At 40.2% G+C, this 18,908-nt stretch overlaps 4 protein-coding genes and 1 long non-coding RNA gene across 8 annotated transcripts; 3 read left to right on the forward strand and 2 right to left on the reverse strand.

The window, feature by feature from the left end:
* The first annotated feature begins 179 nt into the window (after positions 1 to 179).
* On the forward strand, positions 180 to 7,996 carry LOC139778607 (27 kDa hemolymph protein-like). The gene is made up of 4 exons (XM_071716642.1): positions 180 to 558; positions 5,386 to 5,868; positions 6,111 to 6,279; positions 6,454 to 7,996. The coding sequence occupies exons 1-4, from the start codon at positions 519 to 521 to the stop codon at positions 6,737 to 6,739; spliced, it is 978 nt and encodes a 325-aa protein (XP_071572743.1). The 5' UTR covers positions 180 to 518; the 3' UTR covers positions 6,740 to 7,996.
* LOC139778610 (uncharacterized) lies at positions 5,872 to 6,523 on the reverse strand. Its single transcript, XR_011719622.1, has 2 exons — positions 6,405 to 6,523; positions 5,872 to 6,322 (listed from the first exon to the last, which is right to left on the reverse strand). It is a non-coding gene; the product is annotated as an uncharacterized lncRNA (long non-coding RNA).
* A 527-nt stretch (positions 7,997 to 8,523) lies between the features above and the next one.
* Positions 8,524 to 13,396, forward strand: LOC139778578 (interferon-related developmental regulator 1-like). Its single transcript, XM_071716578.1, has 6 exons — positions 8,524 to 8,772; positions 10,962 to 11,434; positions 11,623 to 11,876; positions 11,961 to 12,204; positions 12,324 to 12,539; positions 12,616 to 13,396. The coding sequence occupies exons 1-6, from the start codon at positions 8,739 to 8,741 to the stop codon at positions 12,700 to 12,702; spliced, it is 1,308 nt and encodes a 435-aa protein (XP_071572679.1). The 5' UTR covers positions 8,524 to 8,738; the 3' UTR covers positions 12,703 to 13,396.
* LOC139778577 (uncharacterized) lies at positions 13,283 to 17,266 on the reverse strand. 4 transcript variants are annotated; one of them, XM_071716576.1, is made up of 6 exons: positions 16,881 to 17,266; positions 15,574 to 16,292; positions 15,383 to 15,505; positions 15,139 to 15,303; positions 14,898 to 15,059; positions 13,283 to 14,349 (listed from the first exon to the last, which is right to left on the reverse strand). In XM_071716576.1, the coding sequence occupies exons 1-6, from the start codon at positions 16,918 to 16,920 to the stop codon at positions 14,071 to 14,073; spliced, it is 1,488 nt and encodes a 495-aa protein (XP_071572677.1). In that variant the 5' UTR covers positions 16,921 to 17,266; the 3' UTR covers positions 13,283 to 14,070. The 4 variants fall into 4 exon arrangements, 2 of the variants coding, with proteins under 2 accessions (XP_071572677.1, XP_071572676.1); XM_071716575.1 differs by having other exon boundaries at positions 15,574 to 16,304; XR_011719616.1 differs by having other exon boundaries at positions 14,208 to 14,349; positions 14,760 to 15,059; positions 15,574 to 16,304.
* LOC139778581 (NADH dehydrogenase [ubiquinone] 1 alpha subcomplex assembly factor 3) lies at positions 17,265 to 18,713 on the forward strand. Its single transcript, XM_071716583.1, has 4 exons — positions 17,265 to 17,397; positions 17,497 to 17,576; positions 17,963 to 18,077; positions 18,160 to 18,713. Exons 2-4 carry the CDS (start codon positions 17,524 to 17,526, stop codon positions 18,556 to 18,558), a joined length of 567 nt encoding a protein of 188 aa, XP_071572684.1. The 5' UTR covers positions 17,265 to 17,397; positions 17,497 to 17,523; the 3' UTR covers positions 18,559 to 18,713.
* Positions 18,714 to 18,908: the final 195 nt, after the last annotated feature.

An 18,908-nucleotide genomic window follows, 5' to 3' on the forward strand; every position in this document is an offset into this window, starting at 1 on the left:
TAGCAGAGTGATCGTCGTAGAGGGTAGGTTTCTTATCTCTTTCTCCGCCCGTTTATCTCTCTCGGTGCCTCTCACTTATTCCCTCTCTCTGTTTATCTATCTCCCTTTCCTTGCATCCTACGATCCTACTCTCTACCTCCACCCCTTCTCTCTGTTGTTGCCAGCTAACGGTGGAGACTGGAGTGAAGTGGTGGACACGTCTCGGTCTCGCCCGCCCGTAATAAAGGATCGGTGACAATAAGTGGGCTGGCCGCCCGCGTACAAGCATTGCAGGCATTTCTGTACAGCTGTACTTTGTGTTGCGCGAGGACTGAGGACTGAGGAGTGCTGGGAGTGCACGCGCAGTGCGTCATCCGAGGTGTGCGACGTGCGACGTGCGACGTGCGAGGTGCGTGCGCGCGTGAACTCGACCGTGCCCGGTGCCCGGTGCCCCGTGCCGCGGACAGCGATACCTTCGATTCGCCTCCTCTCTCTCTCCCGCCGTCGTCGAAGGTCCGTCGTCCCGGTCCGCAGCCAAAATGAAGTGCACCACGTTCACTGCCGTAGCGTTACTTTTCGGTACGTTTGGACTTACTTTGTCCAGTCATATTCTCATTTCACGAATTTATTTATTTATTTATTTTTATGTCCGAATTTCACTCGGCTACAACGGCGATCTTACAACCCAGTCAACTAGAATCGGCGCCAATCAGCAGATAAGGCATTTTTTCAGCCCTCATCGCACTGTTGTCTTATGTTATCTTCTTCTTGGCTAATATTTATTCATTTCTATTCTATAGTGTAGATTAACTTTAATCTCGATTTAACTTATCTTACAATACTTTTTATCTCTTTCTAATTCGTAAAATTAGGAGAAGACAAAAACTAAATTAAACCGAGATTAAAATATTAATTTGCATTGATAAAAATGAATGTAATACATACATGTGTTCGATTAGATACAGATACCATACATATAGAATATCTCTCTCGCATAATCTTGAGAAAATATTTGCGGAATGAAATTTCCGCGCCTTTAAAATTTAACAGGATATTATAAATCGCCGAGTTAGATTGATGGTTTTGTACAGTTTTAGCGAAAGATTCGTTTAGACGGTCTAAGAAAGTCGCTTGAAGGGTAATTGGTGGCATAGAAACGATAAACCGAGAAAGTCAACAACTATCAATCGGAAACAATGATAAACGTCATCCGGAGAAATTCCGGGAAATTGTTAGGAAAGTACACGAGGAAGTCCAATTAGGTGTCTAAATGCTTTCTTGACATACCGTAGAAAATAAAAGATATACCATTTTGTTGCGTACCACTTGCACGAGAGACACTTGAAAATTATTTTGAACCTATGCCATTCTTACCGTTGATCGAAGAACGGGAAATCCACCGGAAACGAGCGTAACGTTTAAATTCTTGTAATATTACAAGCCTGAGATATCCCGTATGTTGTGTCCGCTTTTTATTTAAAATGTTTCTCTCGAACCGTAAGATGTATCTCCAGGAGAAAGTATTTACATCAAAGGAAATTTCCTCGTGTTTGATAATATAATACACAAAGTAACCTGTATAGACAAACTGTAGGGTATCAAGAAACTTGGAAAGAAATTCAGTAGGTAGTTTATCTGTTAACGCTCCAACGTGCGAATGCGATATAGGGTATAGGTGCTCTTATTTGAGTTCCTTTATGAAGGCGAACTGCGAAGGGATGATAATGCTCGCGAAAAGACGATGATGTTGATAGCACCGTTTTGCCGTCGGTTTATAGATCGGATGTCAGAAGTCAATTCTGTTGTATGCGTTGCTGTAAATATGATTAGGCGAGGCGAAACAAAATTTTCTGAAACATTAAAATCGGAACGTGTAAATTCAAATATCTTATTCTTGGATGACTTACGTACTTGGGCAGATTATGCATTATGCGTACGAGCAACTGAATTGCACTGTCCTGAAATGTTTCGAAGACAGGCCGTCGTTATCATAATTTTTAATTACTAATTATATGCCGGTCACACACGGCACACGGCACACGGTTATTGCGATGACGTAATCTGCAATCGAGCACCACTGGCATCTTTTTCTTCAACGACGATTAATCGTATTACGTTCAGCTATTCGCTGAATACGAAATTGTCGGCCTTGATCGAAATTTCCAATTGGAATTATGATATAAATCACCCTTGGGATTGATCGGATAATTCGGCTAGAAATTGATCTCTTTGAAATAAGAAGTACGTGATTTAGAAATTATAGATAATTTCGAGATATGGAACGAATAATGGATACTCGTCATTTTATACTCGATAATGACTCGATTAGTTACTCCTACATCGAAATAACGGCGTTTGTTGAAGGATGGATAGTAATTTTCATATATTTGAATGTATCGCCATTGCGAAATTATGCCGACTTGCACAGCCTTTCGCAGGTAAATAAAAATAAATCAAAATAGACCCTCGCGTGGCTCGTTAAGTTATTTAGCCAAATTGTTTTCAAAACTTATCATTATTTATGCGTAGATAAAGTATACGTCGCTATTGGAGCTTACTCGTTGATCGTCTTCCATCAGATCCGTCGTTGGTTCACGATAACGTTTGTTGATCGTTGATCGGCAAGTTTTTAATACAGTGTTCAACGCACTTTGCTCCATGATTACGCATTTAAATGTGTGCTCGAACCTTGTCATTATATCAGCAAACATCGAGTAGCTCTCTCGTTATCTTCGATGTATCCAACTATATTAATAATCAGGTTGCAATAATTATCATCCGTCAAAGTTAAAGAGTCTGACATTTTATTAAATCTCCGTCGACTTCTCTATTAAATATCGTAAATTTTTAAAATGAGGCGTGTAAGAAACGGAATCTGGATAAATATTTTATCAAATGGAACGATATCTCTTTTTTCGAATTGATAAGCAAAATTTACTCGTAAAGCTACTCCTAAATTAATTGAAATTTTCGCGTTCGTCAACACTTAACGTTTTGCCTTTATTTCTCCAGTCTCTTTTGAATTTCCGTCGTCGGGATTGGTCGGGATCATGCGTTAGCGTGCGTGGCTTCTGAACCGTTTGTGCTTCGCGACTTCCTGTCGTCGGACAAGAAGGACTTCCCGCGCGAAACGCCAACGCCAACGCCAACGCGCGCAAACGATATTATTTCGACTAAATCAATGCAGATTTACATCCATTCATTTTTTTGTTATTAAAACGTAAGCCTTTGTCGATTTAGCGGAAGACGAAGTCGTTGAATGCGAAATTTTGGTGAACGCGATACGCGATGCTTTCATTGCGCAACAGTTTGCCACCTACCTGTCATACGTGAAGAAGAGTCGAAATATGAACGATTTATCGTCGCCAGCGGATCCATAATTCCTCCAGAAAATTAACGATCCCGTGAAATGAAAATAAATAAATGTGAAACAAGTGTTAGATCGCCCGGCAAATAGTAGAAGACGCTTGTCGACGTAACACGTTATACAATTTTGCTGAAATTAATACGATTGTGTTTTTCTGACGGATATATATTCACAGAAACTCTAATTATGTTTGAGAATCGCTGAATAAGATTACGCAATGCGTTTCTGTTTCGCGTTTTCTGTTTAGAGGTAAACGAGAAAAGACCGAGTGAAGCGGCAGGATAGTTCTGACGTAAATAAATTTGAAATAAGATAAGAGAAAACTTCGCTTTGTCTTCGATCTAAAAAGATTCCCTGATCTATCAATTGCCACATCAAAATCTAGTACACTGATGATAACTGGAGAATCTGGAGATATGAATTGCAGCTACCTAGTTACTATCTAGTATAAATGTAGACCAATCGAATAAAAATAATTCTCTCTTTTTTTTCTTTAGCGATGACTCACGTTTAGACACATCTTTGTCCGCTTTCAAAACTTGGCTTATTATTCCCCAGATATAGTTGATAATACCGTATTACTCATCATAGCGAGATCTGAGAGATCTGTTTTACACGACGGCGATGAAAAGAGAAACAGCAGCGCGGCTTCCTCGGTGTATTGTCGATACGAAATCGAACATCGACGGATCAAAATACTCGGCAAAAATTGAAAGAGACGTTCAAGGTCGGTATGATAGTTGGACAGTATTCCATCGCGGAACATTTCCTGCGCGAAAAATGCAACAAAGGGAGAAAGATAAAACGAGACCACTCATTGAAGGCTGAGTAATACGGATACAAAGTCCATAGATTATGCATTTTGACCTCGCGGCCACGAGGAAGCTTCGCAAGGAAGCGTGCTCCAAACAAAGATCTCTTGAGCAGCCTTCCTGTCGTCATCGGAACGATCCAATATAACTTAAGGGATCTGGGATAAAATCTATTAATCGTGAAGAATTCGGAGATAAAATTTGGAGAAGTCTGCCCGCTCGTTTTCAATCTTACGTTACTCGCGTGGGATGTATTTATTATACACCCTAACGTTATATCTTAATTTTCATTGTTCTCTGTGATAATTTACAAATAAAGGTTGATAATATCATATGTATCTTTTAAAAGATGAGTGCAAAAGTTCTTCTTTGTGAAATTGTGAAATAATTTATGCAGAATTCGATCAATAAAAAAATTTTGCTGAATTTAAATTTCTAAGGCTGAAGTACTTATGCTTTACACTCCACGAGTAACGTAGAGTTAAAAAAAATTAAAAGTATAGCGACGAATTTAATATTGAAACTTGAAAACAGTAGATGTATAACAATGGCTTGATATCTCACTCTTACATTTAATGAATAGTTATTTATGTAATTAACTACAAGCGCGTGACTGCAATAAAAAATAAAAATTTTCCTGTGTTTTTTCCTCTTTATTTTACTAGCATATACTTTTGCAGATCACATCGTACATCTACGGAATAAGTCACGCCTGTAAATTACGATAAAACTACAACAACAAAAATTGCTCTGCGAAAAAATGCGAGATGATTGCGAACAAAATATCAGAAAAACATCAATCGGCAAACGTGATACATGCATATTACTATGTAGTTTTCAGCTGTTAATCTACGAAGGATTTTTGCGGCTCTCAGAACATCAATTCTCTTTGCGACCGATATAAAATCGATATATCCTTGCAGTATTAGATGCTAAATTGCGACAAATTACTATTCTAAATGCAAATCAACTTCAAAACTATAAAGAACACTATCAAGTATTTCATATCAGAGTCGTAATATCGTGTAATCCCAACGGAAAAACGTGACGATATAATGCTACAATATGAAAGAAAAATATTCTTTAATGAATTTTATTTCTGAAATTAATTGCTTTTTTTTCTTAAACCTTGAGTGAAAGGCAATTCATAACTTATATAAATGATAATCTACCATAAAGAGGAGACATTTCTGTACAATTATATAAGATATTGTTTCCTTGTTTCAGGTATCATTGGATGTACGCATTCGCAAGAGAAAGAGAATTTACCATCTGCCGACGAGGTTCTGCAACAGGTCAGCAACGTGGTGGGCGACGTCCCAGAATTGAAGAACGTGAACACATCGGCGCTACCCTCCATCGAAGAGGCGAAAAATCTTTTTAAGGAGAAGTGTACAAAAAACGGCGGACCAAAAGCATTTGAGGATGCTCAACGCGCGCAAATTGAAATGGGACAGTGTCTTCAGTCGCTCATCAACATTACGGAACTCCAGGCGGAGATGGAGAAGTACAAGCCGACCGGCGATTTGGATATTGTCTTCAAGAACTACTGCAGCAAGCGCTACACTCTGCGAGCTTGCGTGAGCAATTTCACGCAGACGGTGGAACAGTGTCTGGACGAGAAGGAGAGGGAGAACAAGAAAATAGTGCTGAACATAACCGACTCGCTGCTCGAGTTTATTTGCTTTAAGGAAGGAGATCGAATCGCCCGTATGTGTGAATCGATGGTTTTATTTACCTATTATTACGTTTATAACAATAATATCAAATTCCATAGACATCTATAAGAAGCGTTTGAGGAACATTTCTAAAATCAGAAAGTCTTAAAAAGAAGTTATACTTTTCAAATAAACTTTTTAAAGATTTTTCTGGAGGTATCTTTTAGACGCTTCTCGTGCCATTATTATGGCTAACGTTACATTAGTTTGAGTTACATCACCCAATTTTTGCAGTTTTTATCTCAGCTGGAGGACCAGAATGCTTCCAATCAAAGCAGCAAGCGATTCAGGATTGTGCCAACCGTACATATGGTGGTTACGTACCAAGAACTGATCCAACTACAAATGGTTTAGTGGGACTAGAGAGTCTGCCGTCACTGACTTTTGGTGTTAAAGAATGCAGGTGAGCAGCGCCAAGTTTACGAGTATGTTCCTTTCCAATATTCCTACCAATTTGAACATTTATATTCAAAATCTTGCATATTTGATGAGATATGAAATTCTACACCGTTAATATTGATATTTTACCACATTCTCTACGGGATGGAAAAACTTATATTTGCTCGATACATCGCAGGGACATGACTGTTCTCCAAAGCTGCGTTGTGGCGGAGTTGGAAAAGTGCTCGGATCCCACGCCTGCAAATATAATGGATTCTATATTTAATTTCGTCAGGAGAGTGACGCCGTGCGAGAATTTACTCAACGCAGCACAAAGCGCTGCTGCTACCGGCACACAGTCTGGATCTAGCGCTTCGCATATGGGCGGTCTTTCAACCATAGCGATTCTATCTATCGTTTTGTCTTTTGTAACAAGCTACAGTAGCTCTATCAGTAGCTATTACAATATAAACACATTATAAAGAATATTCAAAATACCTGAAGATACGGTGAACAGAGATAATGTGAAAGTTTATATGTAGCCATGGATAAAGGATATATTATGCTTTTCATTTTTATGCTTTTTTCTAATTGTACAAGTGTTTCTTATTCTTTTACAAACGAGGTTTAATTTGAGGTCTTTTTCTCGCATAGACATACTTTCTCTTATTTCGAAGGTAATGTAATTTAATTTGTTTAATACTTAATGTAATTAATTTAATATGCAAGTATTCAAGTTATATTCCCCGATAGGACAATTGCGCAAATGTACAATAATTGCATCGCTCAACTGAGAGGAATTTCACAATAATTGCACTAAAATGATGACGTCATAACACTGCTGTTTTGCTGAAATACTACATTCCAAATTTTATCCAGATTTGGTCAAATAATTTTGTAAATCTTTTCCCATTGGGATTGAATACTGGTTTTTTTTATTGATATATGCATGAAAAATCTAAGAAGTTGGAAATTTAGATATTTGACTCTATCAAAAAACGGTTTACAATTAGGCCCTTTCCTTTAATGGCTACTCAAATCAAAGTTATATAAAAAATATGAATATATTGCTATATATTTTATATGTCCACGTTTATTATATATAAGAATACTTTTATTTATGTGGTTATATTTATGTAACTACTTACACCTGTTACTTGCTACATTATGCAAGTAAAACGTGTAACAAGTGAAGTAATATATTTGATTAAGAAAAAATAAAAAATATTTTACATTACATCTGATGAATCGTATTACTAGTATCACGTTTACGTGAATACATTTTTTGTACATGTTCCAAAAACCTTAGATAAGATTTTAGGTAACTTCGTTTTACAAATAAGACATCTTTGTTTCAATAAATTCAGATTTTTATTACAATTATAGATTTTTTTTAGAGAACAATTTCATTCTCCGGGAAAGAAACAGTGGTACATTTTACAAATTAACAAATTGTGATGTTAGGTCGTAAAAAGCTTTTACTACTTTGTACGGTCGAAGAATAAAGCAGTATTGCTTGTAAAGCAGTTTAGAATTAACAAACTCGCATGACATTTTTACCGATTTAAGATGCAAACACGTGGATGTTACGATCACGTGTTCAATTACTATAGAAAGACAAATGCGATATAAGTTACGGCAAATGTATCTTAATGCATAGTTTAAGTACTACCAAAGTGTTTGTATTTACTTTGTTAAGGCAGTGTATTTAATAAACTCAGTACCTTCTTTACAACCAAGCTGTCGTGAGCCTTTTACGTTAAACTGTTTACAGATGTTGGAGCATTTATGATTTTTCCATATATTCAAAAGATCTTTATTTTAATTTTTATATATATATGTCATTAATGTTTCTGAAAAAGATGCTTTCTCTATTTAAAATCTAATTATTTAAGTCTTCGAGATGTAACAGTAAGGGCAATTTTTAATATCGTTGACTCGTCGATTTATTTCAATTCCAGATATATTGTGCAAGTAGTCGGTAAGGTTAACAGATTGAAAATCCCGCGCCGATGGCCGCACGCGCGCGCAACTTGAATCGCTCGCGAATCTGCGCCATCTGCGCGGGCTTGACGAAGCGTAACAGCGTAACGGAAATCATGAGGTCCGATTGGCTCGCGCACGCCGCGCCGCACGGCTCTCGCGCAATGATCGCATTCGGGCGTCTTCGATCGCGCTCGTGGGCGGATCGAGAATGTTCGTGCATGTTCGGCCGTTCGGCGGGGCCGCGGCCGCGGGGCCAGCGCCAGGGAGACTGAGGGAGAGACGGACGGCCAGTGCACTTGAGAAAGCCATCGTAGGCTGTCTCGACGTGTATGTTCTGAACGCTCCGCAACATGTTAATGAGTTTTCGTCTGCTCCCAACGAAAAATTCACGTGGCGTATTCAGTATACGAAAGAAAGACATTAGTTCGAGACATTTACCCTCTTGATCGAGTCTTTTACCTAGTACCAATTGTGTGATAAGGAGGCTGAGGAACGATGCCAGGCAAAGGGGGCAGAAGAGGAAAGTACGGTAAGCACTACTGACTACGGCTCATCTTCGCCGAGTATAACGTAAAACGTCGTTATCTCGTCCTCCCTTCGCTTCTCCCGTCCTGCCCGCTGTCCGAACGGAAAAAAAGGGATGAGGAGCCTACGATCTGGCGAGAAACGCGCACGTGACGCGCTCGACATTATTAAATTATCGATTCGCGCCTCCGTCCGTCCGTCCGTCCGCCCGCCCGCCCGCTCGTTTGTCCGTCCCGAATGATTCACGTATCCGGGATGGAAGTCTTATTTATTTCGTCGACTTACGTCACGGCACGACGCCTCGTCTTACCCGCTTTGTCTTGATCAACACCTTTCTTTGTTCCCCCCGAGATTCACCCCTCGTCTTCGCGTTTCTCATCGCGGCTCGCGGCCCTTTTTGGCGCGCGAAAACGCGAGCGGGCTCCATCGAGACCATGGCGGACGCGATATCTTCGCCCATGTGACTCTCATGCCTCTGGGCCTCTGACGGCCCTGACAGCCCGACACATGGAGCCGCGCGACGTCCCGCGTCCAGAAACGACGCGCCGGACGAACCAAGTCCACCTTCGGGAACTTCGAAAGGCATACCCGTAAAGATATGCAAGGGCATTCGCGCTCGCGGTTGAAAAAAAAATGCGCAATTTCCGTAAGAGGTTATAAGAGATATCGCAAAGAGCCACGAGGCATGACGAGATACCCGAATCATACGTGCGTCACAATACGTGTTTACGCACGTTTTCGACAATACCGACGATAATTACTCGAAAGCGAGTACCGGGATGATCGATCATACGAGACCGAGACGAACATATCCTACGTGACTCGCGCGATTGCGATATATGTGGGAGTGGGATACGCGTATCTTTTTTGCCTTTGTCTTTTTTGCCCTCGAAACAAATGTTTTCGCCCCTTTCTTTATTCTCGCTTTATTTTTAGTCGCACGCGTGACGCGCGGCTCGCTCGATACCTTTCCTTGATCGCAATAGGATTGCATGCGTGCGAGCAGGGATTTGCGCAATCGGTAGCAATCCATAGTAATCGGTAGCAAATGGATTGTCGCGCCTTGTTCAAGCCTAACGACGTTTCGCACACTTTCTCAGATGTTTATCCGATGTTTGTCCTATCGACCTGATGAATATTCGACTTAACTAGCGCGCAACAAAAAAAAGATCCTTTTCTTTGCCCCGCCTTTCCCGACTTCCTCAAGGACTCGGCTGAAACCAGAAACCACGGATTTTTATTATTCCCGTATTGCGCGTTTGTCGCGGATGAGTCGCGGCTTTTCAACTTTTTTTTTTCTTTCCTTCTCCGTCGACGAATCGGCGATAAGCTACAATCTTCTTCCACTCGATAAAACTCGTATGCAACTGAAAAATTATGCGATTCGGGAATTAGCGAATTTAACGACTGGAATTTATTTAATTTCCGTAGGATGATTTTAATCATTTTGGCGGCGTGTTTAGGCATTTTCTCTTTTTTTGTGCAAATATAGAATTGTGAAAATTATAAAGAATGTAAGTAACATATTTCATTTTAGCTAGACATTTCGTTCATCCTTGAACGAATATTGCCGTAAGGTACTGCCGTGAGCCTTACAATTTTTTCGCGTTTTAATTGTCCGCTCCGTGGCACATACCGCTAACCGCTAACGAAACAGGTACAGCTGTGTACAGATTTCACATTATGTAACATTATGACATTCACTTTCAGCAGCTGTTATTATTTTCCTCAACTTGGGATTAATTACATTGCTTTGTTAGACCTGCATAGTTTCCAACTGACGTAAGATTTTCAAACTTCGAACCTTTGTTTATCTATTATTGGCGGAGATAAGCTATTATATCAAATCGCTTTCGACCGATTTCTGGGAAATTTCCTCGTTCCTCTTAATGACTCAAGAATATTAAGATCGCTTATCGTCATTAACGCTGATGGTTGTCACATATTAACGAATACATGCGAAGATCGTAACTCCATATGTGGCATCTTACTGACAAGTTGCCAATTATTTCGTATCTCTAGTCTTTGTTAATGATAATTTACATCTCTAGCAGCGACTCACAAGTAGTGAGTAAAATAAAGAAATGTGTTGTGTGTGTGCGTGTGTCTACGCAGTCACGCAAAGACGCATGTATACCCAGAAGACCACACATAAAGGTCTGTATGAACATATGTTCCGCGTTCTGCTGACAGGTGGAAAAAGAGCTGAGTTTACATCCGATGAGGATTCGATCAACAATGATGCGTGTAGCGAGACCAGCGGCCAATCCGACAACCGTAGCGTGCTGGAGGACGCGAACGACAACGAGGTGGAGGAGCTCGCGCAGCAAGAGGCGTTCGAGGAGAAGCTGAAGGAGGCGATCGACGGTCTGACGCAGAAGAGCGCGAAGGGCCGAACTATCTGCTTCAATGGCATCGAGAAAATTTTCGCCATCAAGTACATCCCCGATTTCGTGGAGGACAGAAAAATGACGATTGCGGATGCCACGGAGCGTGGCCTGAAGAAGGGACGTGGTGACGAGCAGTCGACGGCGGCCAGATTGAGCACCCTGCTGTGCGTCCAGTTGGGCGCCTTCGAGAGCGCCGAGATGGTCTGCAGAGATCTAAAGTCGACTCTTACCTTCATCGCTAACGACAACGCAGCTTCTGTCCATGCACGCGCCGAGGTAATCAGCGATTTCGCGAGCATATAGCAAAGAGTAATAAAAAGATGCTTAATTAGCCTAGGTCAATATTTCAATCAATATTTTTGGCGATTTTTCGATAGACTGGCATATACTTTAATCGTTAACGTCTCACATTTTGTAGGATTCGTTTATGTGGCAGACTTTTTATATTAATAAAATGATTCCAGTGTTGCTGGGCGTTGGCTATGAATCAATTCTTATCAAGCAATGATGCGACCGACACCATGGAAATTGCACAGTTACTGTCGTCTATCTTTTCGGGCTCCTATTTGAAAGGAAACGGCGCGATCGCGAACATATCCACGGATGTGGCGGCGCTCCACGTGGCAGCTATCTCATCGTGGACCCTGCTTCTAACAGTCATGAATTCCGCGGATATCTACAATTTGCTCGCGAGCGGCAGAACGAACAGTTACATGCCGTAAGTAATCGATCGTCGAAACGCGTCGCGTCGGGAGCGCGCGGTTGTCGAACGGCGATAAACACGCGAAAATTTCTCTTCCAGTTCGCTCAATCGATTGCGCGAATTGCTGGAATCGCCACATCTCGACGTACGCTTGTCAGCCGGTGAGGCGCTGGCGGTGATATTCGAACTCGGTCGCGATTTCTCCTGCGACTACGAGCAGAATTGGGCGCTCGACCTGGTCGAAATTCTCAAGGAACTCGCCACGGATTCCAACAAGTACCGCGCTAAGAAAGATCGCAAACAGCAACGCGCTAATTTTAGAGATATTCTGCGTTATATCGAGGTAAGTTATATTGCGCTATTTACTCGAACAATATGTTTGTCCGTTTTAAAATCGAAACTCGATGACCGCCGATGCCAAAATAAAATAAGGAGACACCACACGATCCATTTTACTTCTAGGAAGACATCGTTCCAGAGATGCACGTGAGATTCGGTCAGGAAATCCTGTATTTAGAGGGATGGTGCGCGAGGGTTCAGTATAACGCTTGCTGCCGGCTATTAGGCCCCGGTATCAATATCCATCTTGCTGAAAATCAACTCCTGCGCGAGATCTTTCACCTTGGCAACAAAGTTCTACCTCCACCGATCACGATCAAAACGAGTAAATTAGAGAGAGTAAGTATTCAGTAAAAGCGATCATTCGTTTTAAGTAATAACGCTAAATATTATTTCCTCCCTTTTCGACTTGTAGACATTGATGAACGCGGCCGCGTTCAAGGCACGCACCATTCAGCGCAATAAGAATCGCGACAAACGATCTGCAGCTATGGCACCGTAATCACACTTCTATTCCTATGCTGGTTGTCTCATTTTAGTGTAATGCAAGTATACCTGAATTTTTTTCTTTTTTTTTTTTTAATTTATTGTAGCTACATTCAATAGCGTAAAATTGCTGTTTCTCAATCAATTCTCAAGTCGAAATTGTACAGATATTCCATATGATGTACGCTCTTTCTTCTTGCATAAATTCCGTCGGTGTAAACATGTGATTTATGTCGTCGCTTTAACGGCTATATTTATTTAGTGATATTTAATAAAGTCTACGTGTATATACAAGTCGAAATATGTGTATATACAATTGTAATGCTGGTAACAATGATTGCATTTCACATAAATTATTTCAGTACGTGTATTAAGTGTTTTTATCAACTCGATCACGCGATCATATCGAATCGGTGATATCTTTTGAACTGTTATCATTGTTGTTTCTCTCTTAGATATGTATATTATACATATGTTGATTTTGTAATGAAATTGCACGTTTTAATTGCTATAGATTGAATTATGACGTCTGGTTTAAAAATGGATTATAATATGCAAACTGATGGAATTATTTCGTATATAACAGTTAACACATACACGAGATGTACGAAATATTTATTAGCATTGTACATAATTATATGTAAGTTGTGTAATGACGTATTAAACTAGAACGTAGATTATATAAAGAGATAAACGTCATCATAAAATTACCCGTTTTATTATTATATCTTTCTCTTTAGAGAACAGTCCAACAAACGTCTAACAAATCCCTTTATCTTCGGCGGTTAACAATGTCGATCACAGTCATGTACAACAATCACAAAATCATATAATGACACCTTTTTAATTAAGTACATTTCAATCTCTTTCGATATATCCGCGATAATAATTTTTACAATCACGATTACAATACAGTGGTACATAAAAATGACAGTTGCATGTAATTACAAGATTTACCACTAATATTAAGCGTACAGTCATGGCAACCAATCTACAGCCTCATTTCATTATATATAAATATAATAAATTAATATATAATTATATAAAAAGATTTCAGACCTAAAAAATATAGGCAAATTCTCATTTGCATATGTTACGGTAAAAACAAAATTTACTAATTGTATACTCATTAGTAAATATATTTACTCACTCCAAGTTTCAGTTATTTAATGAAATATGGTTTTTATTTATGGCCAAATTAAAATGATACCACGAATTGTGTATATTTTTGCTACATTAGAATAGCAATTACATATATTTGTCAGTAAAAATATCAATGTATGTTTTAGTATTGTTATTGATTTAATATGTAAATTGACTAGCAAATGCATACAATTACTGATTTTGTTTTTACCGTAACACATAAAATCGCTTCATAAGCGGCTTATATGTGCAAATTGACTATTTGCGCCTTAAATTCTTTCTCAGACAGCATATGCCATCGATAGCCCAATATTCTGGACACTTCCCTTTCCGTGTTCTCGTAATTACGGCTATTTACCTTCATCCATCGATAATACTCGGATGATCTATCCAGAGTTTCCGACCAGGCTCTATCAAATCTCTTCAGGACTACGTTTCGCCGAACGTACAAACAGCGTAAGCATTTCGCGGTAGAGACAATCTCTAAAATCGTAGCGGTCGATATTTTATCTCGGATCATCTGTGGAAGAAGTGTTATTTGTATACTATATTGTAAAGCGATAGGAACTTGCGGATAATGATAGAACAGCAGCGTCTTTTCTAATTTTTTTTTAGTTATTGTTATATCAGGCGTCCAGAAGCTAAATAGTTAACGACTTGTAACATCATGTATATAAAATTGTATCTAAATGAATTTCGTAGATTTAGGATTTTATCGAGTTCGAGTTCAAGTTCGAGTTCTGAATGATTCATATCTCATACAGCTATTCAATTAACTGTTTACCTAAATGTAGAAAGAAGAACATTTCTACATTTTGGAGTACATTACAATGAAAAAGACAGAGAAGTTTTGTAGAACATTTAACATTCTGACTATTTAGCACGCGCAACATCGGGATAAGTAAGCCTATATAGTTAGGAGGAACTTACACTCACACAATAGCAAGAAAGACTTTCATAATGTGTAAAGGTACGAACGCATGCCAGCATGTCGTAAAGTCGCGTTGTTAACATCAGTGTTTTAGGAAAGCTATCACAAGCTTTTTGGATTCAAATACAAAATGCTACCAGTGTATGCAGATTCGGGCACATTCGGCAGAACTGCACTAACGGCTCGTCCAATCTCTTAGCGAAGCTCCTGTGCAGATAGTATCTCGTTACTCCCTTGAAAGCGTACACCCTTATCGTCGACTCGAAGAACGTTCCGTGGAACACCATGGATGGCGAAACCTGCAGAGCATTAGTAGGATGAAGAATTTTCGAATTTTTGCTCTCCGATATAAAAATGCATATTATCTCTCTCACTAACTTGAGTATTTGGATTATCCAATACTATACTATGACATGGTATGACACTATGTTCCAATAAATCGATAGGCAAAAGGATATCCGTGGCTTTACAACTCTCTATCTCAAAGTGTACTTTTAAATAGGGATTGTTTGCTTTCATCTTGATCCAAGACGATCTTTTTGGCTGAAAGAAAAAGCTGAATGAATATCTGTGTCGACCCAAAAGGATTAATGTATGTACCAGAGTACGGAATTATAATTACCAATCTTATGGTAGTGTCTTTTGGACTATATCGATTTTGCAGGATATGAAGGTGCCTTAATTTTGTGTAACCTATTAGCTCTATTACATCTTCGTGCAAATTTTGGGGACTAATAACTAAAACCTACAAGTATTTTAAATGAAATATCAACAACTACCAACTGAATATCAGTACATACTTGACGTACTTACGTTTAAGTTAACGAATACTCCTACATGTAATAACGGACAATAGTAACGTGTGGTGTTTATCAATATCAATTTCGATAAGGTCTGAGTACAATTCATACAGATATCGTCCATCAAGTGTAACGCTTCGTTGCTCTCGAGCATTAGATCTATCAGCTCCAGGTATTTAAGATTCTGTAGGTTTCTCATGAGCCTCTTGAGAGCCTCCAGCAGTTTCCCACCCGTGCCGAAAACTCTGATTCGATCGGGATCGTCCCTGTTCGCCATGTTGCAGGGAAAGGTAAACTTCAGCCTGCGAATATAGGTACCCACGCCGGCAACGGACGTGTTGTCCGAGCCCTGTCGTTCGGCGTACCAGGATATCATGTTCATGAATTCGTAAAGATTGTAGAAGTTCAGCATGGGCTCGAATACGAGCGTGCGGAAGTTCCTCCCGACTTTGTTCAAGCAGGTGGACGTTCTTATGTGATCCAGGACGTACTGCCAGCCGCTGTAGTAGTTGAACTTGCCCCGCGTGAGAGTGGTGTCCTCCAGGGTAAACGTGGACCATACGCTCTGCAGCTTGAAGGCGCGATACCACGATCGGCACACCAGGGACGCATAGTAACGCTCGCGAATGGTCAGATACGAGAATATCTCCTCCAGTAGAATATCAGGTATCTGATCCCAGGAGCTGTACTCCTTGCACAGCTTATCCTCTTCCGTGTCCTCCTCGTCCAGATCTATATACACGGCTTGGCAGATAAGATTCGCTTTTATAAGAACCACCTTATAAGAAATTAAACTTGTATCTACCGAGCAGTGCTATGTGTTTTCTCGCCTTGTACCGATTTCCTATTTTTACATGTCTACCTTGAATGCCAATTATTTTTAGACGATATTAACGCCGATTACGAATTAATCCTCATTTTTAATCGCGATTTTCCCTCTCGTCGTCCATCGAGGTGAATTACTCCGCACGCCGGCATTCCCTACGTAACGTTACACGTACACATACGTGCTCAAGTATTACGTCGAGAGGAAAGTTATGCACAACTATGCAGGGAAAAAAGTCGTGTGTTTATACGCGACAGCACGAGCGGAGTACCGTCTCTTCGATCGGTACGAAAGAAATTAGATTAATACCTGAAACGTAAATTCGCGTGGAGAATCGAGGGGCATCCGGCTTTTCCGGGCTGCGAAATTGCGAGGTGGAAATGGCGGAATATCGATTGTTCTCATTGATTTCTCACGGGAGTCGGGAGTCGGGAGTCGGGAGCGAAAGAGAGAGAGAGAGAAAAAGAGAAAGAAAGGGACCATCGTACGCTCACCTTTATCCTCTTCGTCGAATTTCCAGCAGCCCTTGTTCATTTTCAATCCAGTCGCTGCTCATCGGCGTTACATTGAAATAACGTATCTTCGCGACGGAGTATTTATACGCGATATTGCTAAAAATATACTGAAAAAACGGGAAGGGGCGCCCGCCGCGACCGTCGACCGACCGCGAATCGCCATGATGCGGGATGCGGTTTTAAATCGCCGCACCCTGGACGGATGAGACGAGACGGATCACGGATCACGGATCCCGTTTCTCGATTCTCGCTCGTGCGTTCAGTTTTGTGCGGAGAAACGTCGCGGGGAGAGCAGGGAAGAGGAACGCCGGCGACGATCTCGCTTCGGCGAGTCGCCCAAAAGTCGGGCGGAAACACCCTCGACCCTCGACTCGACGAGGAGATCGTTTCCAAAAACGAATTTTCTTGCGCGCCACAACGGCGGCGGGACGGCGGGAGTGGCGGGAGCGGGAGGAAGAGAGACGGAAAACTCGGAACTGCTCGGAAGTCTCGGAACGTACGTCCTAACCTACAATCTACGATTTTGCTAAGTGGTTCGTCACGTCGTCATAAGTCATAAAAAGCACAACTAACCTGAGTCTATTCGCTGCTGCAGATCTGTACTTCGCCTCGGGCTAACATAATGAACGTGATCGGCAAGTTGTGTCAATTAAGACGAACGCTGCGAGGTTACAGGTACATACGTGACGTGCGAAATACGTGTTTGTAACACCTATCGTTGTAAAGAAACAAATGATTACTTCGCGCTAACGATTGTATAACTATAACATCTCCGAGTGTTGCATGACGTTAAATTCTAAGAACTTAAATACCGATTAATCAATTTCAATAATCGTTTAATTAAAATAATTTTGAAACGATTGTTGAAACTGATTTACGTACCAATAAAGTATACATCGAAGAGGGGAGAGAGAGAAAGAACGAAAATACAGTCGTTTTTCTATGTAGAATTATAAAAGAAATGACGAGCTTTCTTTTCCACAATTTTTCACTTTTGTTTTAATTCTGCTCGTAAGGCTCTTGCTCGTAAAGTTGCTCAAATACACCTACAATTTTCGCAGGAATTTACACGTTACACGTATAATTAAAAATGCGTACGAAGGTCCTGGTAAAACCACCGTGACGTTCATCAGCAAGGAGATCGGCACCCGACTTTTGGTATCTCACTGCGACGAGGTAATTGGTTTACTTATTCGTCGATGTTTTACGATTCAGGCAAAATTGCGTTAACTCCAAATTATGATTTCCTATTTTTCAGATGGGATTCACGTTAAACACTGGCACGAAAGTGATAGGGCCAACGGTGCTCTTTCCCAGACACACTATCTGCTGGAACATTCAATCCGGCAAATATATAAATGACGCGTCGCTTTCGTTATTCACTGTTCTCGAGCCAAAGCCCGACCTCTTAGTCATTGGATTGGACGATCAATATGATTTCGACTATATAAAAAATCTCCGAAAACTCGTGAAGAAGCTCGATATTGCTACAGAAATACTTTCCGTGTATAATGCGTGCACGGTATTCAATTTCGTAAACGAGGAGGGCAGATACGTCGTTGCGGCATTGATACCACGAAAAAAGCCTCAACAACCATTGAAACTAGCACATGGTGAGTCTGTGGAACAAATAACCGACTCTGCTAGTGCAAGATGAACGGTACAAAAACGGAAAGTGCGACGAAATGATAGAATATGTAGTACATGTACATATACGTGACAATTTGAAAAGACTGTATTATATTGTATAATAAAATTAATTTCTGTAAATCATATACAAGATTACAATAAAATTTTAGATTTGTTCGTTTAGTTCAAAATAAAACGTAAAATTTTCTTAAAAAGGTAACTAAAACGAGTGTTGATCTCGTCAGAGAAAATAGGACAAATTGCTCAAATAAAATAAAATTACGTGTAAAACTTAATTTGTGTTTCTAAAAAACTGTTCCATTATAAGACATTCTATTGCTACGTTTGTACTGTCATTATACGGAAACATATTTGTTT

This window comes from Temnothorax nylanderi, unplaced genomic scaffold, assembly GCF_030848795.1.
Source record: "Temnothorax nylanderi isolate EJ_2023f unplaced genomic scaffold, tnyl_v1.0 TNYL_tig0189_pilon, whole genome shotgun sequence".
Classification (NCBI taxonomy): domain Eukaryota; kingdom Metazoa; phylum Arthropoda; class Insecta; order Hymenoptera; family Formicidae; genus Temnothorax; species Temnothorax nylanderi.